The sequence below is a fragment of the Panthera tigris genome, chromosome X (assembly GCF_018350195.1).
Source record: "Panthera tigris isolate Pti1 chromosome X, P.tigris_Pti1_mat1.1, whole genome shotgun sequence".
Lineage (NCBI taxonomy): Eukaryota > Metazoa > Chordata > Mammalia > Carnivora > Felidae > Panthera > Panthera tigris.
Window position 1 is genome coordinate 57,812,729 of NC_056677.1, and position 27,779 is coordinate 57,840,507.

Genomic DNA, 27,779 nt, shown 5'->3' on the forward strand with positions numbered 1-27,779 from the left:
GCCCCATGTTGGGCTGTGTGCTAACAGCCCAGAGCCTGGAGCCTGCCTTGGCTTCTGTGTCTCCCTCTCTCTCTGCCTTTCGACCCATTCACACTCTGTCTCTCAAAAATAAATAAACATTAAAAAAAATTTTTTTAAGTGTCTCCTTTAATCCTCATCACTTGTTAAGGTAAATACCATTATTATTTTTTTTTTTTGAGTGACAAAGAGCAGGGCAGAGGGGCATCGGGAGGGGGACAGTGGATCTGAAGTGGGCTCTCTGCTGAGAACGGACAGCCCAACTTGGGGTTTGAACTCACAAAGCATGAGATCATGACCTGAGCCAAAGTCGGGCACTTAACTGACTGAGCCACCCGGGCACTCCGCCTAGAGAGAGAATCTTAAGCAGGCTCCACGCCCAGTGTGGATCCCAATGCAGGGCTCCATCCCATGACCCTGGGACCATGACCTGAGCTGAAATCAAGAGCTGGACACTCAAATGGCTGAGCCACCCAGGTGCCCCTAAATACCATTATTGTCCCCATTTTATAGAGAGGAAACTGAGGCCTACATAGGTTAAGTAACTTGCCCAGGCCCCACAGCTAGGAAATAAGGGAATGAGCCAGGGCACTGGAACTCACATCTGCCAGATGTCAAAGGCGAAGCACATAACGACTTCTGTACCACTGCCTCCCTGCAACTGGCTTCCCAGGTTTCCTCAGTACCCAGTCCTCCTCCATGTCATGCAGAGATGCTGGAGTCCCCTTAAAGCTTGAATCTTGCCGATTTTTTGTGAAAATCTCTTAATGGCTTTCCACGACTTGGAGGAGAAATGACTGGTCTGCTTTGCCAGGACCAGAGGGTTTCCCAGGATGCTGGCTTTTCATTGCCAAGACTGGGAATGTCCTGGGGCCCCTGGCTGGCTCAGTCAGTAGAGCATACGACTCTTGATCTCAGGGTCATGAGTTCGAGCCCATGTTGGGCTTAGAGATTACTTTTAAAAAATAAGAAAAAAAAAAAAAAGCAAACAAACTGGGGATGTCCCTGGCAAATTAAGATGGTTGGTTACCTTAGCAGGGCATGGCATGGCATTCAATGCCTTTCACACCCTGATCCCCATTTTCCCAGCAACACCTCCCACCACTACTCACCCTTTTTACTGTGCCCTCTCTACCTCTTCTGCCCAACCTAAAGACACTGTGTGTTCTCTCATACCTCTGTGCCTTTGGTGCACACTGATCCCTACACATCTACTCTGCCTAAAAAACTATGCTCACTCTTCATGGGAAGTGAGCTCCCAGGTCACCTCAGTGGGCTCTTTCTATTTCTTGGGAGAGAATAACTAACGATTACATTCCACCTTGGTTATTTTATTGACACGTGAGTCTTCTCCAGGGTCACGACTAGAGTAAGCCAATTGAGGCACATAAAAGGCAAAGTTTAAGGAGGCAGTCACTCTCGGGGTTGTGCAAATACCTTCCCTGTACTAGTATGACCCTGACAGTGAGGGCCTTCTTATATTTTGCACTTGATTGCCTCACCCTAGTCCCAGCCCCGGTCTTCCCTGTTAGACTAGGGGCTTCTCAAGAGCAGACCCGAAGTTTTTACTCAGCTCTGTATCCCTAATGACTAGCACAAGGCTAGGCACACGATATAAATCTAGTTGAACTAATGACATCAGGCTCTGCTCTGTTCCAGTAGGGAAAGGAAGGAAGAGAGCCAGAAGGTTTTAGGCTGTGTTGCGGCTGGGAGGAGAAGGGAAATTTAATGGACCTCATCTCAGCCTGGGGATGAGGACAACTTTTCATCAGATGGCATCTGGCAGATTTGGGCTCCTCCTATTTCTCTGGCCCTTCCCTCTCTGTTCCTTTCTCTGGTTAACTGGAGATACTCCCCAAGGTACCTTTTTTTTTTTTTTTCTTTTGGTTCTCTTCTTATTCAGTTTCTCCTTTAGCGACCCTGTCCAATCCCAGAGCTTCAGCTAGCTAGTTCTTGGCAGGTGACTTTTAAATTGACATCTCATGCATTATGCTAAGTAACATAAGTCAGACAGAAAGACAAATACTGTATGATCTCACTTATACGTGGAATCTTAAAAAAGCTGAACTCCTAGGAACAGAGAGTAAAATGGTGGTTTCCAGGGGCTTGGAGGCGGGGGAGATGAGGAGACATTGGTCAAAGGCTCTAAATTTCCAATTATAGGATGAATAAATTCTGGGGATTTTTAAAAAATATTTTTAATGTTTACTTTTGAGAGACAGAGAGAGCAGGGGAGGGGTAGAGAGAGGGAGACAGAGGATCCAAAGCGGGCTCTGTGCTGATAGCAGAGAGCCCCATTGCAGGGCTTGAACTCATGAACCATGAGATCATTACCTGGGCCAAAGTCAGAGGCCCAACTGACTGAGTCACCCAGGCACCCCAAGTTCTGGGGATCTAATGTACAGCATGGTTACTATGGTTAACAATATTATATACTTGAAGGTTGCTAAGAGAGTAGATCTTAAACGTTCTCACCCCCCAAAAAGAGATGGTACTTTGCCACGGGATGGAGGTGTTAGGTAACACTATGGTGGTAATCATTTTGCAATATATAAGCATATCAAATCGTCACAGCTCTACACCTTAAACCTATACTATGTTATATGTCAAGTGTACCTCAGTAAAGCCTAAAAAAGAATAAACACCTCATCTCTTTTCTAAGCCTCAGACCCACATTCCCAACTGCCTGATATATACGGTAACATCTAGCATCAATTCTGCTCTTTCATATCCATTTTCTCACCTGGACTTTGCAGCAGTTCTGTGAGAAAGTCAGGGCAGAATATGAATGCATTTTTTGAATGTTTATTTATTTTTGAGAGTGGGGGGCAGAGAGAGGGAGACAGAATCCGAAGCAGGATCCAGGCTCTGAGCTGTCAGCAGGGAGCCCGACGCAGTACTCAAACCCACGAGCCATGAGATCATGACCTGAGCCGAAGTTGGATGCTTAACAGACTGAGCCACCCAGGTGCCTCATGAACGCATTTTTAAGGTGAGGCTCAAAAAGGTAGGCTTGCCCAACTCTTAGTGGCACAGCTAGGATTAGAAACTTCAGTTTGGGTGTTCTTTTTGCTATGTCGCACAGCCCACCACTTGAGTGTTTCAATAGAAACCCAACATGACCCAAACCTCAACTTGTTACCAACCCCCTGTTACCCCTACTCCCTGGCAAAAAACATCAACAAAAATAAAACAGAACAACCCTGCTCGTTTCCCAACTTGGTGACAGGCATCTCACTCTCCCTCCCAGTTATCAAGGCTAGAAACCTGGGATTCATGCTCAGCTCTTCCCTATCCTCCAGATCCTATAGCCTTGACCTTTGAAATATCTGAATCCATCTTCCCTTTTCCTTCTTTATCCCCGCAGCCCCCATCAAGGCCCACAGAATTTATCAGCCACACTTCTTACCTGCCCCCCCCCACCCTTTATACTGTTGTGAGGATCTCCTCCCTAAAGCTGCAGATTGCCTGGGTGGAAAACTTCAGCCTCCCACTTGGCTTCCCTATGGCTTTGGTTGTACTGGTCTGCCCAACCCCTCCCACTTATTCCCTGAGGCCCCGGTTATATGCCATCGCCCCCAGTGAGCTCACTCAGTTGCACATACATCCCTGTAAACTTGAAATGAATTATCTCCCTGTTCTCCCACAGCACTAGATATTTATTTCATTCTGCCTGTCTCACAACTAACTGTGCAATGGTCTGTCTCCCCTGGAGCCTGGGAGCCTGCTGGGGATAGGACCCTGGTCTCATGAATCTTTGTCTTCTCTGAAGCATGGAATCTTAGGTCCTTCACATAGTAGGTCCTCAATAGATGGCTGTGAAATTGATTTTTCCCCCTCTAAGTATTTGGAAACTTGTTATTAAAAGGACCGTGGGGCACCTGGGTGGCTCAGTTGGTTGGGCGTCCAACTCTTGGTTACAGCTCAGGTCATGATCTCATGGTTTGTGACTTTGAGCCCCGCATCAGGCTCTGCGCCTCCTTGAGATTCTCTCTCCTCTCTCTCTGCCCCTCCCCCACTCGCGCTGTCTCTCTCTCTCTTTCTCAAAATAAGTAAATTTTCAAAAAATGAAAGAAAAATAAAAAGACCATATTTCTTAGTGGATTCATTCAGCGAGGCAGGTAAAAACGATTCTTAAAACTGAGGTGGGACATCTCACTTCTTTACCCCCTTGAGAGTTTGAAGTGCTCTGACACTGGTCCACTAAGGCCCCCACCTCTCCTGATACTGCTCTCCCTCCTCCAGAGAAGGCAAAAGACAATTTTAACTCTTTATTTGAAACAAACAATTCCAGAGACAGAAGGTTAGTTGTGACAACAGCTTCTCACTACAACACAAGGGTGGGCATGGCTCACTGAAGGGACAGGCCAGGCGCCTCAGAACAATATATACAATTTAAACAGTGGCTAAACTGGTAACAGTTATAAAAACACAAAAAGGAGGCTGGGGAACAGCAAAGCCAACAGGGAAAGAACTGGGTACCCCCTTTGTTGGACGCTAATAGTTTTCTGGAACTATGAAGGCAAGATGGGGAAGAGAGATGCAGGCAGTGGGCACAGGACCCATGCCCACAGTTCTTCACCTATCCTTTGACCACACATCCCATCCTGTATGACCCAGGGCCCCCACAGGCTTGGCCTGGCTCTTATGATGGGGGGAGAACACGAGTGGGGAAACCCAGCCCCAATCCAAGTCAGAAGGTAGTTTTTGCCTTGGGAAACTCTGTCCATTGAACTAAATGGAGGCAGTTACAGAAGGGGGCTAAGCATGTTGACACCATGGCTCATGCCAACCTAAGACGGCAGAGAGCGACAAACACATAAACCAAGGGGACAGGAGTCAGTTCCCCACACTTACAGTCATCTTCTGCCTTTGAGGGAAAGAAAGCATTTGGAAGTTTTTTAAATGGAGGCACCAAGGGCTGGTGCTTGCAGGGGTGGGGAGGGGGAGTGAGGTGGCGTGGGGATTCCAACAACTAGTTATCTCATGGGAGGGGAAGAGCATCTAAGCCCTGTGGTTTAGGTAAATGGTCCCCTCATTACTGCCATACTTTCTTTCCCGTCTTCCATACAAGACCCTCTAGCGTGGTACCGGGGAAGAGCAAAAGGAGGGGATGGGCACAGGGCAGAGAAGGCAGCTGGGTTCTTCCCTTGGCCAAACCTAGGAACAGGGAGCTTTACCTACATGGGATGGGTCAGGGAACCCAAAGCCAACAGGATCACCAGAGCTCTCAACACTCCACCCAGAGTTGGGCCCCCAGGAGAAGGGGTTCACTCTGAAGCATAAAGGAAATGGCCAAGCTGGGTTTTGCCCATCGCTGGGAGACCAGCCCCTGGGTGCAGAGGACTGGGGCCCTGTGGTTGTCAAGTGGTGTGGAAGAAGGTAAGAGCCAGGGGTTCCTAGGGAAGGCAGGGAATGGATGAGTAGAGAAGGGCAGTCAGGGCCCTTCAGGATGAGTAGCATTGGTTCCTGGGCCAGTCGCCCTGTGGGACGTGGCCCCAGGCCAGATGTTGGTGTGAAAGACAGACACAGATAGCACATGGGCTCAGTCCAGGTCTTCCTCCCCAGGACGACCCAGCTCCTCGTAAATCTCACGCACAGCCAGAATGCGATTGAGCATACTCTCCAACATGCTGCGGTCCATGGGGATCACAGAATACCAGAGAGGTGACTCGGCGATGCAGGACCGCTCGGGTTGCAGGTAGAACACATCGTTGCGAGTCCGGAGGCTTTCAGGGCTATAACAGTGGCGAGGTGGGTGGGGGGAGGGGTGGGAGGACAGAGATCAATTACCAGGGCAAAGTAGATCCCCTGGGTCCCCATGCTAATGCCACGCCTGCAAAGCTTCCAACTCACCATTTTGAGAGATAGAATTCGTAGAACTTGACGGGGCAGCGGAGAGGATTCATGCGGTTCTCACGCTGCTCTAAGATAGGAGCTTCTTCTTCTCTCTTCCGTTTCCCAGGGCCCGTGTCTGCAGATGAGGCAAATGACCCAGAGTCCTTACAAGCACAGCCTCAATGAACCACCTCCAAGAGCACAGTCCAGGGCACAGGGGGAAGGCCTCAGGACACCAAATACAGTCTCACAGAGAAATAAAGGCAGAAGAAGGGTCGGTCAGTCTCCCCACGTCAAGCAAACAGGTCCTGTGACAGCGGAGGGGGCGGGGGGGGGGGGGAGTTGTTCTGAGGGCCTCCCTGGTTCTCACTGCCAAGGTCTCCCTTTATAATCTCCCCAAAATGATTTCCTGAAGAAGTCATCTCAGAAGCTTTGCATGCATACTGACAAAACAGACCCTATGGCAAGGCTGGGCTAGCCTTCCGGGACAGGGAAACAGCAATGGTCCCAGCCCCCAGTACCTCAGCCCAGGCAGAGGCTCAGGTCCAGAGAAGAGACTTTGGGAACTGCACTCAGATGGCACGGGACTCCAGGGCCAGAATGGAAACCAAGGTGCAGTTTCTGTCACACCCAGCAACACAGAACCAGGGAAAGCCTCTTATTCACCCTGTCAACTCTCCCCCACAGCTGAACACACCCAGCAGCTTCCTACTTGTCTACCATCCACCTCAAGAAAGTACATTGCCTTGAAAGGAGGAAAGTCACCAGGCGCCTGGGTGGCTCAGTCAGTTAAGCGTCCAACTTCAGCTCAGGTCATAATCTCACAGTTCAGGAGCTGGTGCCCCACGTTGGGCTTTCTGCTGTCAGCCCAGAGCTTACTTCGGGTCCTCTGTCTCCCTCTCTTTCCACCCCTTGACTGCTCACTCTCTCTCAAAAATAAATAAACCTCTAAAAAAAAAAAGACTGAGCTTAAAAAAAAAAAAAGAGGGGCACCTGGGTGGCTCAGTCAGTTAAGCATCTGACTCTTGGTTTTGGCTCAACTCATGATCTCACGGTTCATGAGTTCGAGCCCCACATTGGCCTCTGTGCTGACAGTGCAGAGCCTGCTTGGGATTCTCTCTCTCCCCCTCTCTCACTCACATTGTCTCTGTCTTTCTCAAAAATAAACAAATAAACTTAAAAAAAAGGTCACAAAGAAATATTTCTTTAAAAATAAGTAAAGAGAAAGAAAGAGAAAGAGAAAAAAAAGAAAAAGAAAAAGAAAAAGAAAAAGAAAAAGAAAAAGAAAAAGGAGGGGAGCAGGATACAGGCAGCTGAGTGACCTCCTATTTCTGCAAGAGCCACTGCCTAGCAGATTGCAGGACTGGCTGTTTTAGCCTTTTTGGCAAACACAGGAATGGAAGGGGTAGGGAAGACAAGGAGAGGGCCAAGCCAGCAGTCATGGAGGGGCCTGGGAGGGGAAAGCAGGGAGGGGGAAAGATAAAGGGGTGGGGGATAGCCTCGTACCTCGCCCTTTCCTCTGGCGGACGGGGGCATAGTAGCGGATGCTCACCACCTTGGTGGTGCCCCGAGGGGTGGTACACTTGCGGGACTGCCGCACCACGTTGGTGAAGGAGAGCTGCATGTGTTCCTCGGCTGTCTGGAGCCCAAAAAACTTAGTGTTGAAGAACATGAGGGTGTTGAGGAGGACAAAGGGTGAGTAGACCCCGAGCTGCTTACACTCCCACAGGTGCTCTTCCTCCACGCGGGAGAACACCGTATCTGCAATGGTCAAGGGGGAGACGCCAGTCAGGAGCGATCAAACACCCCCACCCAGCCACTTCCGATCCCAGACACCCCGCTCACGAGCATTTCCCACCCCATCCCTGGCCAGTATGTGACAACTGCACTGAGAATGCAGATACCCTGCTACAGTAGACAGTGAACTGGGCTTTTTAAATGGTTTCCACTTGCACTTGGAGCTTTTCTTACCACCCTTGAGTTACAGGCAGGGAGATGTAAACCCCAAGGAGTCCCACAGTGCCTTCTCTTCTTTCTTCACTCACCACCAAAACCCAAGCCACCTTTTTCAGACCTAGACCTAGGTCGTGTTCAAGGATGGGGGCTCTGGCCCCTCTAGCTCTCAACCCTGAGGCCCCCCCAGGGACGTAACTCCTGCCCTCAGACACTTTGTGGAGAGTGGCAGACCAAAGAGCCCAGGACTCTTGGAACGGTGTACTGAAAGCATGGAGAAGAGGGCAGAGGGGTTGCAAGGTCCCTGTCCCTTACTGTTGGGGAGGAGTGTGGGCTGCCAGGTACTCAGAGACTTGTTGAGTTCTTGAACGAAAGTCAGGTAGTAAAGGTCTGTGAAAATGTTCACCATTCGATTGTTTTCCAGCAAGTACTGAAGAAAGAAAAACATGCACAGAAAGCTAGACTCTAGGTTCTGGAGGAAAGACGTGATGCCAAAGGCCCCGAGCACAGCGACCTTGATAATGAGGAGGCAATGGGAAAGCGCTGCTTGATTAGGTGACCCAGAGTGCTTTTCTCCAGGGATTACCCCCCCCCCCATCTGAGGTACCGGGGCCCTGCTGGAAGAGGAAGAAGTTTGGGGAGCTGTGTTGTCGCTGGTTCTTTACAAACCCAGCCTCCTTCGTCAGACAACATGCAGCCGACCTCTTGCAGGGGAAACTACACATCACCCGCCACCCAAAGAGTTCAGCTCTACCCGTCTTTCCCTTCCTAGAATGGTTCTGGAGGATTACCAAGGGGACCTGCTCAGGGTAGGAGGCAGGGTGAGGAACAGGGGCCAGGACAGAGTCATTTCCGGTGGGATCCTGCCTGCTATGTTGAGAGTGACGGCAAGCCAGGCGGCCTGCCAGGGGTACCTGCTGGATGCCGAGACACAGATAGTAGATACTGTCAGGTTCGTATCGTTCACCGTTGGGTCGAGTGATTTCTCTCACAAACTGGGCCAGACCGTAGTTGAGTTCAGCAGCTGAGCAGGCCAGAATATCCTCTTTGATACGCATAGGTTTGGCTGTAGTGATACACAGTGGAGGTAGATGGGATTAAGAGAACTCCACGTGGAGAATTTCATTTAGCTCCATCATTAATCCCTTCATCCCTTAGTGCATCCAGCTCCAGAACAAACCCACCCATTACAAAAAAAAAAAAAAAAAAAAGCGCCCTCAGCCTTTAAACCTAGACAGCCTCTCCCCTTATTTTGCAACTCCTCCCCATCTTCACAGGACACCCTTCGGTGATCATGGCCTTATCACCCCTAGACATCCTCACATCCTCAGCTGAACTGCAGCCCTGGCCCTCCTCCTCTCCCCACATCGAGGGGGCCCTGTGTTTTAGGTAAATGGGTGGGGGCCCCTCCCCTGAGCACGGGGTACCTTCCTCCCCACCCCCACCCCATACTTACGGCCAAAGCGCAGTTCATCCCCCTTGCTGGTTTCTCCATTGGCATATTTTGACTGCACCCAGCACTTCCAAGCATTGACACCATATGAATAGTTGAGTCCAGTACAGCTAGGCTGGCTGCTCATGGAATCCCGGGAACAGCTCTCCGAAAGCACCAGCCGCTTTTGACCCTGGAGGGGAAGAGAAAGGAAAGGGGTGGCAGAAGCAGGGCCAGGGGCACCACGGAAGCCAGTCAGGATAGTATTGACCACTGGGGAAGCAAGGGCCTGATGTAAGAACGCAGCGAGCTTCCACAGCACAGAGCCCCAGAAATGGCCCTGGTGACCTCGTGAAGAGAGAAAGTGTGACTATTTCTTGGTACTCACAGTGGCAGACAACGGAGGTCAGGAAAGTCAAACTAAGGCCGCCGGCTTGACTACAAGAGCCGCCCCCACCCCCCCCCCAAAAAAACTCTTTGAGCCTCCTCCTTCTGTGGATTTAGCAGCCCTGGCCCTCACCTTCCTCATGGTGCGGGGAAGGTCTTGTTCAGCAGACACATCCTCGGGCCCTACCAGGCCACAATCAAAGAGGAAGTCTACACTGGGGTTAATGTCCAGAGGGTCTGTTAGAGAGGAAAGGAGGAAGAAATCAATTTTTTTAAGATCTCAACCCTGTGGTCCTCACACCCTACCCCTGCCACTTGGCCACTTGACTGGAGATGAGACTCCTATACAGCCTTACTGTACTCGGTAGGAAGCAGCAAAGCTGTACCAAGAAGACGCTCCGAGACACATAAATGCAAAAACTCACAATGATGGGAATGTTCGTAATGCTACCGAACTGCATGCTTAAACACAGTTAAGATGGTAAATTTTGTGTTATGTGTTCTGCCGCGATTAAACAAAAGCTAGACACAACTGCAAAACAGTGCGCCTGTCCCGGTATCTCTGGCACTAGTCCCTGTGAGAACCTTCTGTCACAGGGTCACAAAGAGCACTGCTTTGGGGTCATGCTCAGATCACAAGGGACACTTCATGCCTCTTGGCACAAATCCTACCACACCCAGTGGACACACTTCAAGTCCCACTCACTCTTGGGGAAGTCCGCCTCCAAGTCTTGCCCAGGTTCATCCAAGACATTGGCCATCTTGACGGCCATGGCCAGGACATCATCTCTAGCTGGCCCAAACAGGTCACAGTCTTCCAGAAGCCCCTCTGCACTCTGGTTGCTCACAAGATCTGGGGGACAGGGAAGGTGGCTTGGTCACTGCAGCTCCTGCCTAGCGCCCTCACAGGCCTTCAGGGGCTAATCCCAACTACTCCCCAGTCCTTGTAAGGCACCAAGATTACCACACTCCTCCCCCTTAGGCTGACACAGGCCAGTAGCACCCTGTCTCCCTCATCACCACCCCCCATGGCATACCACAAAGGTCAGATGAGGCCTTGTCTAACTCCTCAGCCTCTGCAATCATTTCTGCCATAGCCAGGATGTCAGCCTCCAAGGGGTTGGAAGGGATCTTCACCTTCAGCTCCTCAATGGTCTCCACAATCTTGTCTGTGCTCTCCAAGGTGGTGGGCAGGAACATGGGCACAGGCACCTGGAGGCAGGAATCCCAACTGAACACCAACAACCACCCCGGCGAATGAGAGGGACAGCTGATGAGAGTAAGGGGGGCGGGGCGGGGAGCATTCAGGTCTCAATCCTGAAAGGGTAAAGGAGACCACACAAGGAAGGGCAGGGAAACTTACCGGGATGGGCATGGAGAAAGGCACCGGGACTTTCTGGCAGTACAGATGCATAGGCACTGGCACAAAGATGGGTACTGGGATGGGCAGCACTATCACCTGTGGCTTCCACTCTTCTGTTGACAAGAAAGGGGTCTTCTCAGAGCCCCTGCTAGATGTACCACGTCTGGCCCAGAGCCTGATGCTTGCCTGTCCCCCTTTACCCCAAAAGCTCTAACACGTGCTCAGTGTCACAAAACTGCCCTAGAACTAGAGGTTGAGAGACAACTCGAGGATTCCGGGACAACCATGTGCACGATGCTTCAGCCATCTCATAAACCCCCTGTCCAGCTCCCAGGCATGGGGCTGGAGGCCTAGGACTATGGAATGTAGCCTGGGATGTCTAGGTACCCTGGCTCACCTGTTTGACTCCCTTTGGACTTCATCTCCACCTTGCAGGAGACCCCCCGATTCTGCATCAGTGGTTTACACATGGCCGCTTTGTTTTTGCGGGGTGTTGCTGGGGGTGGCGGGGGTGGAGGAGGGGTGGAAGCAGCGGGAGCCGATCGGGTCTTGGCAGGGATCTGCAGAGACCAAGGAATGTTAGAGCTGCCAACCAGCATACCCTCCTCTGAGGCCATCCACCCCCTTGGCTTCTGCCCTGACCTTGCCCAGATTCCCATTTTCCTCTGGGGTCTTCACTGTACTGCTGTTCTCCACTTTGGTTTGAGATGGTGCCTGGGGCTTCGACTCGGGAGACTGACCTATAGATCAAAACAAATGAATGCTCTCATCTGAGGAACTTGCTCTCCGCTCTCCTCATCCCCATTCCACAAGAGCTCCATTGAAAGGTACACTAGATGCAAATGGGAGATCTAGAATATCCCCTCCTCACCACCCCCCACCCTCAGATGTAGTCTTCTCTAGGTCCCAGCAACACTGGCCAAGAAGGTTCTTTGCTCCTGGCTGCCAAGAAGATCAAAAGACAGTTCCCCCAATGACACACAATTGGAGACCTTCCACTCAGATGACCCTCGGAAGTTTGGTACCCCTGAAGCAGTGGAGAGACTGAGGTGACATTCTAGAAACAATAGTCTTCGGTCTCCTCAAAGGTAGAGCTTATGCCGACACTTCCAGCTCTCTGAAAATTAACCACAGCCCCCCACATGCCCCATCCCACCTGGGTCGGTGTCCATCCCCTCAAAACACATCCTTTATACTGTTCGAGTAGACTCGAACTCTAAGGACCTTGAAACAAGGCTCCCCCTAGTACCCGCACGGTCCAGAAGCTGAAAAAGAATATAGTACAAGGAGCTCTGTCTGGCCAAGGATGAGGTGAAAGCAAGAGAGAAGGGAGAGAGGGGCTGGGCCTAGGGTGAAAAGGGTCCAGGCCAGTGCTAACAGAGCATGCCCCCTGCCCAGGACTCACTGTTCAGGAGGCTCTCAGGCCCGCTCTGGGTATCCAAGTTGGGTTGGTTCTGCTGGCTGTAGAAGCGCAGCAGACACTGTTGGTTGCAGAAATGACGGATCTGCCCACGCCAGTGGATGGTCTCCAGCAGTTTCCCCTGGCGCTTACAGGCGTGGCACCGGGCGGCCTGGGGGGCGTCAACAGGACGGTCAGACCTGCCTCCCTAAAGGGGGCTGGGCCCTTTGCCCTGGGAGAGGCCGTGCTGCTCCCTTCAGAAGCCGGGCCAACCAGAGCCCCCTCCCTGGAGATCGGCCCGCACCCTGAGGCCAGTGTAACAGCCTGTGCCCCTTGGCGCCCCTTCCCTCCTTTCCAGTGCCCTGCCCCCCTTACCTTGCAGTACCACAGCAGGTACTTGCTCTTACAGTCCTCACTGCAGAAGTCCCAGGTGCTGCCATCGAGCTGCTCAGTGACTCCACGCTGGCAGGTCTGGGAGCAGTAGGTACAAGTGATACAGCACAGCCCCAGCTTCTTGGTGAAGTCCTGTTTGTACAGCAGCACACAGCCTGGGAAGAGGGCAAGAGGAGAGAGTCCAGAGACCCAGAGATCACCATGGCCGGGGCCCAACCTTTCCAAGGTGGTCCACCTAAAACCTCCACCAGCCTCTCGTACCTTGAAGCCTCTGGATGGACGGAGAGACGGACGGAGGGGGAGGGGATGGGAGGAGGACAACACAGTGAGCAGGGGACCCCCGACCGCCCCCCAAGCGCCACATTGCAAGCCCCCCTCCTTCCCCCACCACCCTGTCTAGCTGGAAGGTTCAGGCCCTTCTGCGCCTTTCCCCACCTCCTTACCTTCGCTGCAGAAGCTCTTCTCCACCCCACTGAACCGGAGTTTCTCATGCAGGAGTTTCTCCTGCCGGCAATGCTCACACTGGGACACCACACCCCGGAGCCGCTTGAAGTCCTCGCAGCAATCGCGGCAGCAGAACTGGAACACCTGGTCCTGAGATGAGGGGCACAGGGCGGGGAGGACAGAGCTGTGACATCCCGATCTGGCGAGAGCCAAGTGGAGGGAAGGCCCCCTTCAGACAGCTGTCCGGTCTATGTGGCAGGATGTTGGCGGGGGTGGGGTTCTTACCTGCCAGTCCAAGACCTCAGGCTTGCCACTGAAGAGGCTGTGGCAGTAGTGACAGCTCAGGTGAATGCCCCCCTCAGGGCTTGTGCGCTGGAGGGAAGGAAGACAAGTAAGGGAGGTGTGTGGGGGCGGTGGGGAGGGGGGGTCAGGTTCGTTCTTAGTTCTGCCCGGGCCTACCTGCCCCAACTCTCATACCCTGTGTCACCACACCCTTCTTTCATCCCTGGTCCAGGGTTTGGAGTACCTGGAACTTGGTCCAGCAGCTGGGGCTGCAGAACTGGTAGACTGTGCGATCAACCTTGTTGTAGTAACAGGGGTCAGAGAGGCTGCGGCGGCAGAAGCTGCAGGGTCGGGGAGGGCCTGGGGCACAGAGAGAAAAGGAGAAAGAGAGAGAGAGAAAGAAAGAGAGAGAGACAGAGAGAGAAGGAGAGAGAGAGAGAGCACACAGAAGGTGTAAGGCAGTGCAGAGATGGAACAGGAAATCCATGGGAAGATGTGGTCGGGGCTGAGGTTGGGCAGCAGGGATCACTTTAGAAGAAGGGAGTACGGGAGGTAGAAGGAAGGCCAGCAGGGGTCTCAGAGAAGAGGGCTTTGCACCTACCAGTGAGCCCTGCCTGCTTCACTTTGTAAGAGGTGGTACAGCACAGGGTACAGAACAAGCTGGTCTTGCCATTACGATCCACATGTGATAGCATCTCAAAGTTCTTACACAGGGTCTTGCACCAGACACATGGGTACACACGTGTGTTTTTCTGTGAGGATGGGGAAGGAGAGGCTGAGGCTGGATTTGTCCCTTCGCTTTTATTTGTTAAATTTTTTAAAACATGAGATATTTCAGGCATACAAAAAAAGGGTAGATGATGATATAACAAAGACCTGTGTATCCACCAGCCAGCTTCAAAAATAAAACATAACAGATACAATTGAAACCCCCTTTATTTGTTTTATTCTTCCCAACCCTCGACCCGTCAGGCACCTTTATTTGTCACCCAGGAACCGCACCCCCGTCCACAGCCCTCTAATGCACTACTCCCTCGGCCCCACCTTCTTGTACGCCCCCAAGCAGGTTGTGTTGCAGAACCGCTTTTGTTGGCCCTCGTGGAAGAGGAGCTCAGGGCCAGGGCTCCCGGTCTTGGTGTAGATGTAAGCCCCGCACTGGTCACAACAGTTGGTTTTCAGTCCCTTGTTGGCCCGGAATTTGGAGAAGCAAGAATCGCTGCAGAGCCGGTGCACCACGCTGCCGTTGCTGACCTCGTGCAGGACCTGCCGTACACACACACACCCTGAGCCAGGGCCTGGGCACCACCACCCACCCTGAAGCAAGGACAGCCCGCCCCACCTCACCCTAGACCTTCACAGCACACAGTGGGCCCAGGGACCCCCCAACCTGCACATCGGGCTGCCGACTTGATGGTGAGGTCCCGGGAGGCAAGGAAGGCCAGCTGCATACATCCTGGAGAAGCTCTATCCTTGAATATGCTCCCTCACGATGGCTGCCCTTCCTCCCCACTCCCCTCTTCCACAGGGCCTGGCCCCTGCAGCCCCAGGATGGCAGGGCAGGTCAGGGCTAGCCAGGCTCTGCAAATCAGCCCCCATCGAGCTTCCTCACCTCTCCAGTCTTCTGGCATATGCTGCAGCGAGTGGCGTCGGCAGGATCCCCAGACTGTGGGATTGGGCGCTGCTGCTGGGCCTCATACAGGGAGAGACAGACGGACGTGCAGAACTCATGGAAGGAGCCTCCTGAACCAGTCTGTGCCACAACCGAGTCCTTGGTGTTCCAGATCTCCCTGCAGGTGGAAGCAGGTTGGAATGTTCACTCAGTACCATCCCCTTGTTTCATCAGCTCCCACCCCTCCGCAGGGATGGATGACCACAAGGCCAAGTAATCTCGGACCCCCCTCCCAGTTCCACTCTGCTAGCTTCTTGCCCACAGTCCCTGGCTCACTAGTTACTCCTGGCCTGATCCCTGCCCTCCCTGCACCCTGGGGACCTTCACGTACTTCTTGCAGAAGGTACAGGTCTTTTTGCCCGAAGGCTTCTTAGAGAAAGTGGTGAGACAGGATGAAGAGCAGAAGAGCTGAGGCAGCCCCTTGCGCTGGTAGGCGGTCTGCCCCTTCTGCAGTGGCGTCCGGCAGTGAGCACAGGTCATCTTGGTGCCTACCGCAGAGCGCCCGGCCCTTTGTGCCACACTTGAGCGTAGGGACATGCGAGGGGAGCGCCGGGGCCGGAACGGCACAAAGTCCTCATCATTGGGGTCATCTACCATGGCATCAGAATCCTCATCTGACACTGGAACTGTGGAAGTGGGGGCACGGACCATGAGCAAAAGCTACTGGACCAGCTCTCCTCTGACCAACGGGCAGCTCAGCAGATACTGGCTCCTCGGATGAGCCCCATCCCCCTAGTTATTTCCTCTGCGCCCCCACCCGCATCATGCTGGCATCTTAAGCCACTGGTGGCACTCTCCCTGGGAGGGCCCAGGAGGGCTCTGAGTGAGAAGATTCAGGACAGGGATGGCATGGCTGAAACAGGAAACTCCATTCTCGCTGCTGTTGTTTTCAATTTCCCCCACTGCCCCTGGTTCCCATGCCAACCCACAGCAGAGATAGGCACTTCACACTCTGCAGGGCGCAGCACTATGGGAGCCAGGAGATCTGTGGCCCGCCACATCCCACTCGGTCACACTTCCTCAAGTCCTACTCACTGCTCTCAGTGGAATCCACAACCTCGGGTTTTGGAGGCTCTACTCTTCTAACGCGCTCGCTTCTCTTCTGCACCTTGGAAACATGGGAGGGGAGGAAAGCTGACACCAGGGGCAGGCTAAAGGGCCTGCTGCACTGGTGCAGGGTGTGTGGGGTGGGGGGTACAGAGATGGGAGGGGGAAGGGAGAGTAGGGACCCTCAGCCCAGGCCTGAGAGGAGGGGAGAAAAGGAGGCTGGACTTTCTCCTTAAGAAGCAGGAGACACAAGAGCTCCCCCCCTTCCTCCTAACTCTCCTTGCACAAGCCCTCCCCAGAACAACATCTGGGAGGGAAAATGAAGGGTCTGTCCTTCCCAGAGCTATAGGGGGAACCAGACTCCTTCCAATCCCCTCCCCCCCTCACCCTCTCAGGCGGCTTCTCACTCGCCTTCCCAGTCAGGCCATCTCCTGCAAAGGAAGCAGAAAACAGCCTAAATCTTGAGCTTGCCCTCACCACCCCCTCCCTGGCCCAACTTCCGTGCCTCCATTCCTGGGGAAGAACATACTCAAAACTGAAAGGGAAAACTCAAGTGCCTGTGGCTTCTTGGGGCCCCTCTCAGGGTTACCTCAAGCTCTGTTCTAAGGGAGGGGAAGGGGCAGCTATTCTCCATTAAAAAAAAAAATCTTAGCCTTCCCCCCAGCCTCTGTCCCAATCATTGGGAGTTAAGGAAACACAGATAACAGGTCTTTCATCAGAGAACTTATAGTTCACTGACAACAAATGCAAGCACCCAAAGGTAGCAAAGGGAAAAGGAAGCATTATGTATGGAGAGGTTCCCCTGGACTCAGGTGGTTATATAAGCCCCAAGACCCTGGTCACAACCTGGGAGAGAGGCACACCACTAGGCAGAAAGAGGGGGGAAATGAGAGCCTCTCAAGCCCAGGCTGTTCCTCCCCTATCAGAGACACAATTCCAGGCCCTGCATTTCTACCATTCCCCTGAAATCACTATGCTGTTGGTGGCTCCAGAACCTAGTTATCATTCATCCAACCCAGAAACCCCACTCTCTTCTAGAACAAAACAGCTGGAAAGATCTTAGCACCAAGAAGCCTGGTGTTCTCTCCAAATTGTAAAGAAAGGACCCTGGCACAACAGCTCCCTGGGGGTAAGAAAAAGGGAACCTCTCCCAACAAATCCACTCTTCCCAACCCACCCCCTGAAACCTCCCCCCTATTACCCTCCCATAGCCACTGAGCTGCCTCCCTACCCCTACTTTCCTTAATCTTCATTACAGCCCCTCGTCCTCCCTTCCAAGCTCCCAACTCCTTCTCCATACATATCCCTACTCTTGTCTGTCCACCCTCTTCCCCCTCCCTTATGTTTTCCCCAGACACACAACCACCCCTACTTACCCCTACCCTCTCCCCAGCCTGGATTCTCCAGCTGATTAGGTGACCTACCTGGCAAGGAAGGGTGTGCAGGAGGGCTAGGGCCCCCAGGTTTGGTCTGAGAACTGTTGATTCCATCCCCCAGAGTCTCTCCCACTGAAGGGCTGGGGGGACCATTTGGGCTCTGTGGCTGCCCTTGGGGAAGCTCCTCCTCCTGCCCAGGGGAGCCCCTTCTCCCTGTAGCTATGTTGGTGGTCTCCTCCTCTTCAATATGGGGGGGCTGCAGTGTTATCAGCGAATCTGGAGCCAAAGGCTCTAGTAACCCCTGTGGTGAAGAGGGATTTGCCCCAGCCCCTGGCTCAGGTGGTACCACCTCAGGGGTCTGGCCACCTGGTCCAGGCTCTAGGGTCTGATCTCCTGCATCCCAAGCAAGGGTCCCCTCAGGACCATGGTCCACCTCTGGGGGAGAGGGGGCTTTATAGAGCAGCCCCCCCAGCCCCAGCAGCTCAGTGGCTCCATCCAGGACTCCAGGGTCTTTTTCCAGGCCAGCAGGGGCATCAAGCAGGTCCAGGGCTCCTGAGGATGGAGAAGGGCCAGGGGGTGCCCATCCTCGAGTTGGGGCAGTCTGGGATTCCAGTAGATCCTCTCCAAATTCCATGTCTACTGGAAGGTCTCCAGCCAGGGGCTTCTCTGGCAGGGTCAATGGGTCAAACGGACTGGGAAAGTCACTGGGGTCCATGAGGATGACTGGATATGGGCTGTAGATTAGGGGTAGAAGAAGGGGCAAAAGAGGTGGTCTTCGCCAGAATTCCTTCTTATATAGGTTCTGGGACACACCCCATCACCCACTTGGATTTCTCATGAACAGCCCCCACCACACCGACAAGCATTTCCACTGGCTCTAGTCCGAATGACCACTCCCCCCCATACAGCGCCCCCTGTGGGGAGAGGCGTTCCCCGCCCTGGCCCCGTGCCCACACTAGCCAGGCAGTCGGTCGTTCCACCCTCCCGCCTGCCCCCGCCACCCCACTGCAACTCACAGTTCCCCTCCCCCTCTACCTTTCACTACCCCCCCAACTCGGGCTGAACGCCCCCCTTAGAGTCTCCTAGGGCTGTTGCCACCAAGAACCTTTCCCACCCCCGCGATCTCAGTTCTTATCTCCTCCCCTCTCTCCCAGAGCCCCTCAGCTCCCCAGTCTTTACCCACCCTGTCTGGCCCCACCCCCCCTCCCCGCGTTGCAAGGTCCTCCCCTCAGCCCTTCCCTCGCCCCCACAAACTGCCCTTCCTAACCCCTCCCCCCAGTTACCTTTCAGGGTCGCCCACTTCCTCAGCCCAGTTCCCCCTTCCTATTGCTCCCCTAGTCCTCCTTCTCCTGTTGCCCACCCCCCACCTCAGGCATTTACAGGAAGACATTTTGGAGCTACGATCTCTCCTTAGACCCCCCCCCCCCCTTCCTGGCTACGGCGAAATCCCGCCTGCAGGTTCGGTTCGGCTTGATCAGGCCCGACCCCTACCTGCGGCAGGGTTAGTGTACCGGCTACAAGCCTAGAACTGCAGACAGCGACGGCCCCGCGCTCCTTCTCCACCTCCCTCCCTAGCAGCCGGGACAGGGGTCGCGGCCCCTTTAAATGGCAGCGCCGCTCACAGCGCCCAGCGCTCTGCACCAGGCGGGCGGGCGGCGCCAGCAACCAACCCCATTGGCTGGCTCGTGGAGGGGGCTCGCGAGACAGCGCCGGCCCCCGGCGCGAGACTCCCAGCCCAGTGGCCGCCTGGAAATTGCGGAGTGGAACGTAGTCGTTGGAGATGGAGCTTGAGCCCCCGCCCGGGGCCCCGTTAGTTGAGGAGGAAAAGCTAGCCTCTGGAGCTTTGAAGCCCGCCCTCGGGAAAGGCGGCACCCCCTCTCCACGGAACGGCCGAGTACACTAACCTACAAAAAATACATCTACGCACCTGCTTCTCTTACCTGGCTCAAGAGTCTTCTCCCCTTCCCCCCCCCCCCCCCCGTCACACCCGTGCCCGCCCTACCTCCTGGAGCCCACTCTACCCGTGATCCCCTCCTCTCATTCAAATGGTTCCCGGTCCCCTCCCCCTCCCCGTGTCTCTCCTCGCTTCCCACTCGTGTTCAACCCCCCCAGCGTCCGCCCCCCCCCCCCGACAGTCCCTACCTACGCCATGCAGCAGGCGCCTGCCAAGATTACCCTCCCCCCAACCCCACCTCTCCGGGGCCCGCCCCCTGGGAGACTGTTGGGGTAATGAGTGACAGCGGAGTGGGGAGGGGGGGTAGGCAGGGACCCAGCCCTCACGTGCCCCTCCTTCCCTTGTCTGCAGCCTTGGGCTCCCCTAACCATTCTGAATGTCATAGTTGTGGGGTGTCTTAGGCTTGGTTTCCAGCCACCCAGGGCGGGTTAAATGGCTCTGGCTCAGTGACAACGCCTATGCAGTAACCGTTACTGCCTGATGACCCCAAAACCAGGCCCCGCAAAGACACTCCCCCACTCCCTCAACGGTCTTAGGGTAAGTTCTGGGATCTTCTCCCAGAGTCTTCCAGCAGGAGCTCCCTGCCTTATCTCTACAGTAGTTTTCCTCACCAAGGCCGAGAGCTGTGTTTCCTCCTCTCTCTCTCAGCCTCTCTCTTCCTTCCCTCCCTCCTTCTGTCCTTGTCAGTCTCTTTCCTCCTCCTCCTTCTCTTTCTTTCTCTCTCTCTGGCGCTCTCTCTCTCTCTCTCTCTCTCTGGCAGTCTCTTTTTGTCTCAGTCTCAGTCTCTGTCTCCGGTCCCTCTGCCTCTCGTTTGCACGAGCACGCACGCGCGCGCGCGCACACACGCTTTTCCCCGTCCCTCCCTCCCTCCACTCCCGGATGGTCCTTAGCGTGTGGGTGTGGCTGAGGGTGAAGCTTGAGAAGTGGGGTAGGGGGAGGGGGCACTAGCGTTAGGCCTACCGGTTTAAAAAAAATGTATGTGTGCCAGGATCCTTCCTCAGTCCCCATTATAGTTAGTGCACTTTGCAGTCTCTGCCCCCTACTTTCCTCCTCCAACCCCTAAGGGTTGGAGAGCTTCTAGTGTCTGAGATACTGGAGGAGGCTTAGGCCGGAGGGGAGTCCTGCCACAGATTTAGGAACGTGTAGGCTTGGTGTCCAGTGCCTGCTCTAGCTTGCCTCTTTGCTCTGGGCCTTCCTTCCCACACTAAGCCTCTCCTAGCCTTCTAGTCCCAGAGAGTTTTATCCTCCCTTGTCTCATTTACTTTCACAGAAACCTTAATCCTTCCTGGCTCCCCACATGGCCTTGAGATTATCTTTGCTCTCTCCTACATACAGAGATAAAAGCAAGAGTTTTCCCCTTCAGTTTCCCAAACCCAGTGTCCTTTATACTGTAACCAGTATTCTGTGTACCTACCTCCTACCTTCTGCTTATTTCTATGTCCCTGTACCTCCCTTCTCATTTTCAATTTGTTCCATCTCAGTTGGTCCACCTTGTTCTTTTGTGTTGCTGGCCCTTCTCAACCCATACTTGGATCCTTGGCTGGTCTGTTTGTGCAGAACACCCGGTTTCAAGTTGAAGGGAGACAGTTTAAGGAAGGATTAATGGTGTCAGAGTGGTGGCATAAAAGCGTGTGGGCTGCGGAGACAGAAACAGACCAGGATTCTAATCTCAACTCTGCTTGCATTTTAGTCAGTTGACTTTGGACAAATCACAAGGTCGTCACCAGGTCTTAATTTTCTCATCTTTAAAACAGGTAAGAAAGCAATCTAAATGCGCAATAATAGGGGATTAGTTAAATCAGTTTTGTCTCTATTCATACAATGGATATACTCATTAACATTTTAAAAAAACAATGACTGGGGCACCTGGGTGGGTGACTTCGGCTCAGGTCAGGATCTCACATGTCATGATCAAGCCCCACACTGGCTCACTGCTGTCATCACAGAACCTGCTTTGGATCCTCTCTGTCTCCCTCTCTTTGCCCCTTCCCTGCTCTCTCTCAAAAATAAATAAACATTTAAAAAACCAATGACAGCATAGCACAGACCATTTTTAGGATACTGAAACTATTCTGTATGCTATTATGATGGAGACATATTTACATCATCAAAACCCATAGAATGTACAACCCCAAAAGCAAACCCCTATGTGAACTATGGGCTTCGAATAATAATGATTCGTCATCAGTTGTAACTAATGTACCATTCTGGTAAGGAATGTTAATAGTCAAGGGAGGGTGCCCTGGGGTGAGTATGGGGTGGGCAGGGAGTATATGGGAACTCTCTGTACTTTCAGCCTGCTGGTGCTGTAAATCTAAAACTGCTCTAAAAATAGACTTTAGTTGGGGCACCTGGCTGGCTCATTTGGTGAGCGTCTGGCCCTTGGTTTCAGCTCAGGTCATGATCTTGCTGTTCATGAGATCAAATCCCACGTCTGGCTCTGCACTGATGGTATGGAGCCTGCTTGGGAGTCTCTCTGTCTCTCTCTGCCCCTCCTTTGTGCTCTCTCTCAAAATAAATAAAATAAACATTTTTTAAAAAGAATCTTTAAAAACATAGACTTTAATCTATTAAAAGAATTAATGACACACAAAAATGCTCCTGTATGTTACATTTTTATTTTTTTTTTAAATCTGTACACCCAGTGTGGGGCTTGAACTTACAACCCCACGATCAAGAGGCCCGTGCTCTACCGACTGAACCAGCCAGGCTCCCCCCCATGTTACATTTTTTTAAAAGGAGTTAAAATACGATGCTAACTTTGTAGAGAAATTCTATATACAGTTGACCTTTGAACAACATGGGTTTGAACTGTGTGGGTACACCCCTCTGTGGATTTTTTAAAATAAGTACAGTACTGTAAATGTATTTTATTTATGATTTTTAATAACATTTTCTTTTCTCTAGCTTATCTTACTGTAAGAGTACAAGCACATAGCATACAAAATATGTGTTAATCAACTGTTATTAGTAAGGCTTCCAGTCAACAGTAGTAGTTAAGTTTTGGGGGAGTCAAAAGTTATACTTGGATTTTCTTTTTGTAATGTTTATTTTTGAGAGAGAGATAGTATGTGTGCATGTGCAAGTGGGGCAGGGGCAGAGAGAGAGGGGGACAGAGGCTCTGAAGCAGGCTCTGAGCTGACAGCAGAGACCCTGATGTGGGGCTTGAACTCATGAACTGTAAGATCATGACCTGAGCCAAAGTCAGACGCTTAACTGACTGAGCCACCCAGGAGCCCCTGCTTAGGTTTTCAACTACACAGGGTGGTCACCGCCCCTACCTCCATGTTGTTCAAGGGTCAATTGTACATGTATACACAGAAAAATACTGGAAGGAAATACTGGAGATTATACCTCATAGGGATGCACTTAAGTGGGGTGTACAACTGTCTGACTTATAGTAGGTATTTAATAGGTACTGATTAATAGGTTACTATTATAATTTTATTATTATTTTTTTAATGTTTATTCATTTTTGAGAGGGGGGGAGGGGTTAAGAGAGAGGGGGACAGAAGATCCAAAGTGGGCTCTATGCTGACAGCAGAGAGCCCAATGTGGGGCTTGAACTCACAAACTGTGAGATCATGACCTGAGCTGAAGTCGGGAGCTCAACCAACTGAGGCACCCAGGAGCCCCAGTTACTATTGTCATTTTAAAAGAAATAGGGGCGCCTGGGTGGCTCAGTCGGTTAAGCGGTTAAACGTCCACCTTCGGCTTAGGTCATGATCTCACAGCTTGTGAGTTTGAGCCCTGGGTCAGGCTCTGTGCTGACAGCTCAGAGCCTGGAGCCTGCTTCACATTATGTGTCTCCCTCTCTCTCTGCCCCACCCACGCTTGCACTCTGTCTCTCAAAAATGAATAAACCTTAAAAAAAATTAAAAAGAAAGAGAAATATATCTGACCTCATGCATGGTCTGGGACTTTGTATCCTGAAACCTTCATATTGTATAAATATATATATATTTTTGTCTTTAAGCCAAGAATGCCCACAGTTGATAGATCTGAATATGTACCAGCCACAGATAAAAGGCTGTAACATAGAACTGGGTGGGGGGGTTGGGTAAGAGTGTGGCCTGCAATTCAACACTGTCATTTTCAGCTTTGTTAGTTACCACACAGTTCTCAATTCTGTTACTTGTTAGTCATCATTTACAAAGCACTCCTGAAGTGCTGCAAGCACTATAAGGCAGGTAAAATCTCTATCCCTGTCCTCATGAGAGCTCTTTCATTTTAATTATATATATACGTGTCTATATGTAATATATATACACATGTGTATATATATATGCACATATATATATACTTATATATGTTTTCTGATTACAAAAATACAAATGTTCACTGTAAAAATTTTGGAAAACATGAAAAACCTGAAGAGGAAAGCACTAATCACTTATATTCTACCTATTATACCCGGAGATAACCACTGCTCTATTTGATGTATATCTTTCTGGTCCTTTTTTTGCATACATATTTTTTACAAAATTGGAATTATCTTGTACAATATGTTCTAGAACATATTTGTAAAGGCTGTGTATTATTTCATCATTTGGATGTACCATGCTTTAATTAATTACTCTTGGATGTCAAACTTTATTAAAAAAATTTTTTTAGGGTCACCTGGGTGGCTCATTTGGTTGAGCGTCCAACTTTGGCTCAGGTCATGATCTCAGCTCGTGAGTTCGAGCCCCGCATCCGGCTCTGTGCTGACAGCTCAAAGCCTGGAGCCTGCTTCTGCTTCTGTGTCTCCCTCTGTCTCTGCCCCTAACCCACTCGCATTCTGTCTCTGTCTCTCTCAAAAATAAATAAACATTAAAAAAAATTTAAAAAAAATTTAATGTTTATTTTTGAGAGACAGAGACAGAGACAGAATGCAAGCTGGGGAGGGGCGGTGAGAGAGGGAGACACAGAATCTGCAGCAGGCTCCAGGCTCTGACTGTCAGCACAGAGCCCGACGTGGGGCTTGTACTCACCAACTGTGAGATCATGACCTGAACTGAAGTCGGATGTTCAACCAACTGAGCCACCCAGGCGCCCCTCAAACTTTTATTTTTTCTCCACAGGCAAACCTACATATAACCTGGTCAAATAAATGGAAGTGCTATTTGGCGATCATTTGATTAGAGTGAAGTTCACTCTTTAGAATCAAGTATGGAAACACATGGATTCTTAATGTTTTATACCATTCTGAAGTACCCTGGAATGAAGAAAAGGAAATATGTATTTAGGGAGACATTGGGAAATGCTAGACTGTCAGTTCCTCAATAATAGAGACCAGTTTTTACTCATCTCTATCTCCAGCATCTAGCATAGTTCCTGATACTCAGTAAATGTTTATTGGATGAATTGATGGATGAGTGAATTAAGGACAGAGAGAGGAAAAAAGCCCCCAATGAACTCAAATTGTAGTACTATTTCTATAATGTAAGCCTTAACAAGGAAAAAGATAAGAGTGAAATAAGAGAGGAGCAAAGGCAGGAAGGCAAAAATAAGGAATCTTCATCTTTAAAAAGAAGGATTAGTATAAACCCACAACTATATGGTCAATTAATCTTCAACAAAGCAGGAAAGAATATCCAATGAGAAAAGGACAAATGGTGTTGAGAAAACTGGTCAGCTACATGCAAAAGAATGAAACTTAGCCACTTTCTTACACCATACACAAAAATAAATTCTAAATGGATTAAAGACCTAAATATGAGACCTGAAACTGTAAAAATCCTAGAAGAGAGCACAGGCAGTAATCTCTGACACAGGCTGAGGCAACTTTTTTCTAGATGTGTCTCCTGAGGCACAGGAAACAAGAGCAAAAAGAAACTATTGGAACTACATCAAAACAGAAAGCTTCTGCACAGAACAAAACTAAAAGCCTACAGAATGAGGGAAGATATTTGCAAATGACATATCCGATAAAGGGTTAGTATCCAAAATATATAAAGAACTTACAAAACTCAACACCCCCAAAACATAATCCAATTACAAATGGGCAGAAGACACACACATTTTTCTTTTCTTTTTTTTAAACGTTTATTTATTTTTGAGACAGAGAGAGACAGATCATGAACAGGGGAGGGGCAGAGAGAGAGGGAGTCACAGAATCTGAAACAGGCTCCAGGCTCTGAGCTGTCAGCACAGAGCCCAACACGGGGCTCGAACTCACGAACCGTGAGATCATGACCTGAGCCGAAGTCGGACGCTTAACCGACCAAGCCACCCAGGCGCCCCGACATTTTTCTAAAGAAGACATGCAGTTGGCCAACAGACACATGAAAAAATGTCTAACATCACTTACTATCAGGGAAATGCAAATCAGAACAATGAGATAACACCTCATACCTGTCAGAATGGCTAAAATCAACAACACAAGAAACAACAGGTGTTGGCGAGGATGTGGAGAAAAAAGAACACTCATGCACTATTGGTGGGAATGCAAACTGGTGCAGCCACTGTGTAGAAACAGTATAGAGGTTCCTCAAGAAGTTAAAAAATAGAACTATCCTAGCATGGGACTCAATCTTGAGATTGTAAATTCATGCCTTATCATGGGCATAGAGCTTACTTTAAGAAAAAAAAAACAAAACTACCCTATGATCCAGTAATTGCATTACTGGGTATTTACTCAGTACTTCTATATGTGGAATTTAAGAAACAAAACGGATGAGCAAAGGGAAAAAGAGACAAACCAAGAAACAGATTTTTTTTTAGAATTTATACATGAGATTTAAAAAATTTTTTAATATTTATTTATTTAATTTTTTATTTATATTTGGGAGAGAGAGACAGACAGAGACAGAGCATGAGCAGCAGATGGGGCAGAGAGAGGGACACAGAATCTGAAGCAGGCTCCAGGCTCCAATCTGTCAGCACAGAGTCCTATTGGGGGCTCGAATTCATGAACTGTGAGGTCATGACCTGAGCCAAAGTTAGACGCTTAACCGACTGAGCCAGCCAGGCGCCCCTAATGTTTATTTATTTCTGAGAGAAAGAGAGACAGAGTGTGAGTAGGGGAGAGGCAGAGAAAGAGGGAGAATTGGAAGTAGGCTCCAGGCTCTGAGCTGTCAGCACAGAGCCTGACACGGGGCTCGAACTCACAGACTGCAAGATCATGACCTAAGCCGAAGTCAGACGCTTACCCTACTGAGCCACCCAGGTGCCCCCAAACAGATTTCTAATTATAGAAAGCAAACTGATTGTTACCAGAGGGGAGGGGAAGGGGTTGGGTTAAAATAGGTGATGGGGCATTTGTCATGATGAGCACTGGGTAACATATGGAATTGTTGAATCACTATATTGTACACCTGAAACTAATATAACACTGTATGTTAACTAACTGGAATTAAAATTAGAAAACAGAAGGATTAGTGAAATGCAGTGAAAAATTCCTCCTTAGTAGCAAGTCCATTTGTGGCAATCTGACCTAGTATGCTTCTGACTATACTCCCCTCTTTAACATTCCCTCTGTCCTGTCCAAACATCTCTCCCAACTTTGGAGGCAACATATCCCAATTTACTCCCATAAGATCAACTGACTTTATAAGACACACTCTAGGATATATGTGGGTCCCAAGGTCTCTACAGACTTTCTGCTATGGCACTATCCCTTGGGAAGTCAACTTACATAAATATTACTTCTCTGAGTTCCATTTACACTTTTTTTTTAAATGAGAGCTTTATTGAGACAGAATTCATTTACTATACAATTTGCCCATTTAAATTGTATAATTCAATGGATTTTAGTATATTCACGGATGTGTGCAATGATTACCTCAGTTTTACGTCATCATCATTTATTTTTTTATTATTTTAATTCCAGCGTAATCAACACACCATATTATATTAATTTCAGGTGTACAATATGGTGATTCAACAATTTCACATATTATTCAGTGCTCATCAAGATACGTGTACTCTTAATCCCCTTCACCTATTTCACCCATGCACCTCCCCTCTGGGAACCATGAGTTTGTTCTCCATAGTTAAGAGTCCGTTTTTTTGTCTCTTTTTTTCCCCCTTTGTTCATTTGTTTTGTTTCTTAAATTCCACATATGAGTGAAATCATATGGTATTTATCTTTCTCTGACTGGCTTGTTTTATTTATCATTATATTCTCTAGATGCATCCATGTTGTTGCAAATGGTAAGATTTCATTTTTTATGGACAAATGATATTCCATTGTATGTTTATATATGTATACATATATACATATATATGTATCTCACATTTT

General features: G+C 50.4%; 1 protein-coding gene across 7 annotated transcripts in view; it reads right to left on the bottom strand.

The window, feature by feature from the left end:
• Positions 1 to 4,276: 4,276 nt before the first annotated feature.
• ZMYM3 (zinc finger MYM-type containing 3) overlaps positions 4,277 to 27,779 on the bottom strand; it is a 29,129-nt gene continuing 5,626 nt past the window's right edge. The window contains exons 2-26 of one of the 7 annotated variants that reach the window (XM_042974574.1): positions 20,970 to 21,191; positions 17,650 to 18,335; positions 16,613 to 16,656; positions 16,214 to 16,286; positions 15,510 to 15,804; positions 15,119 to 15,296; positions 14,554 to 14,772; positions 14,111 to 14,261; positions 13,754 to 13,869; positions 13,513 to 13,599; positions 13,227 to 13,377; positions 12,766 to 12,938; positions 12,397 to 12,562; positions 11,634 to 11,731; positions 11,389 to 11,551; positions 10,992 to 11,104; positions 10,666 to 10,840; positions 10,335 to 10,481; positions 9,762 to 9,865; positions 9,266 to 9,434; positions 8,724 to 8,875; positions 8,125 to 8,239; positions 7,363 to 7,617; positions 5,875 to 5,992; positions 4,277 to 5,756 (exon numbers count right to left, since the gene is read on the bottom strand). In XM_042974574.1, coding sequence (XP_042830508.1) covers positions 5,564 to 5,756; positions 5,875 to 5,992; positions 7,363 to 7,617; positions 8,125 to 8,239; positions 8,724 to 8,875; positions 9,266 to 9,434; positions 9,762 to 9,865; positions 10,335 to 10,481; positions 10,666 to 10,840; positions 10,992 to 11,104; positions 11,389 to 11,551; positions 11,634 to 11,731; positions 12,397 to 12,562; positions 12,766 to 12,938; positions 13,227 to 13,377; positions 13,513 to 13,599; positions 13,754 to 13,869; positions 14,111 to 14,261; positions 14,554 to 14,772; positions 15,119 to 15,296; positions 15,510 to 15,804; positions 16,214 to 16,286; positions 16,613 to 16,656; positions 17,650 to 18,316 — 4,122 coding nt within the window. In that variant the 5' untranslated portion in view covers positions 18,317 to 18,335; positions 20,970 to 21,191 and the 3' untranslated portion in view covers positions 4,277 to 5,563. Of the gene's footprint in view, positions 5,757 to 5,874; positions 5,993 to 7,362; positions 7,618 to 8,124; positions 8,240 to 8,723; positions 8,876 to 9,265; positions 9,435 to 9,761; positions 9,866 to 10,334; positions 10,482 to 10,665; positions 10,841 to 10,991; positions 11,105 to 11,388; positions 11,552 to 11,633; positions 11,732 to 12,396; positions 12,563 to 12,765; positions 12,939 to 13,226; positions 13,378 to 13,512; positions 13,600 to 13,753; positions 13,870 to 14,110; positions 14,262 to 14,553; positions 14,773 to 15,118; positions 15,297 to 15,509; positions 15,805 to 16,213; positions 16,287 to 16,612; positions 16,657 to 17,649; positions 18,336 to 19,092; positions 19,239 to 19,603; positions 19,636 to 19,743; positions 19,810 to 20,166; positions 20,199 to 20,969; positions 21,273 to 27,779 lie in introns of those variants that run through there. The other 6 variants (XM_042974576.1, XM_042974572.1, XM_042974573.1 and 3 more) reach the window with 6 other exon arrangements.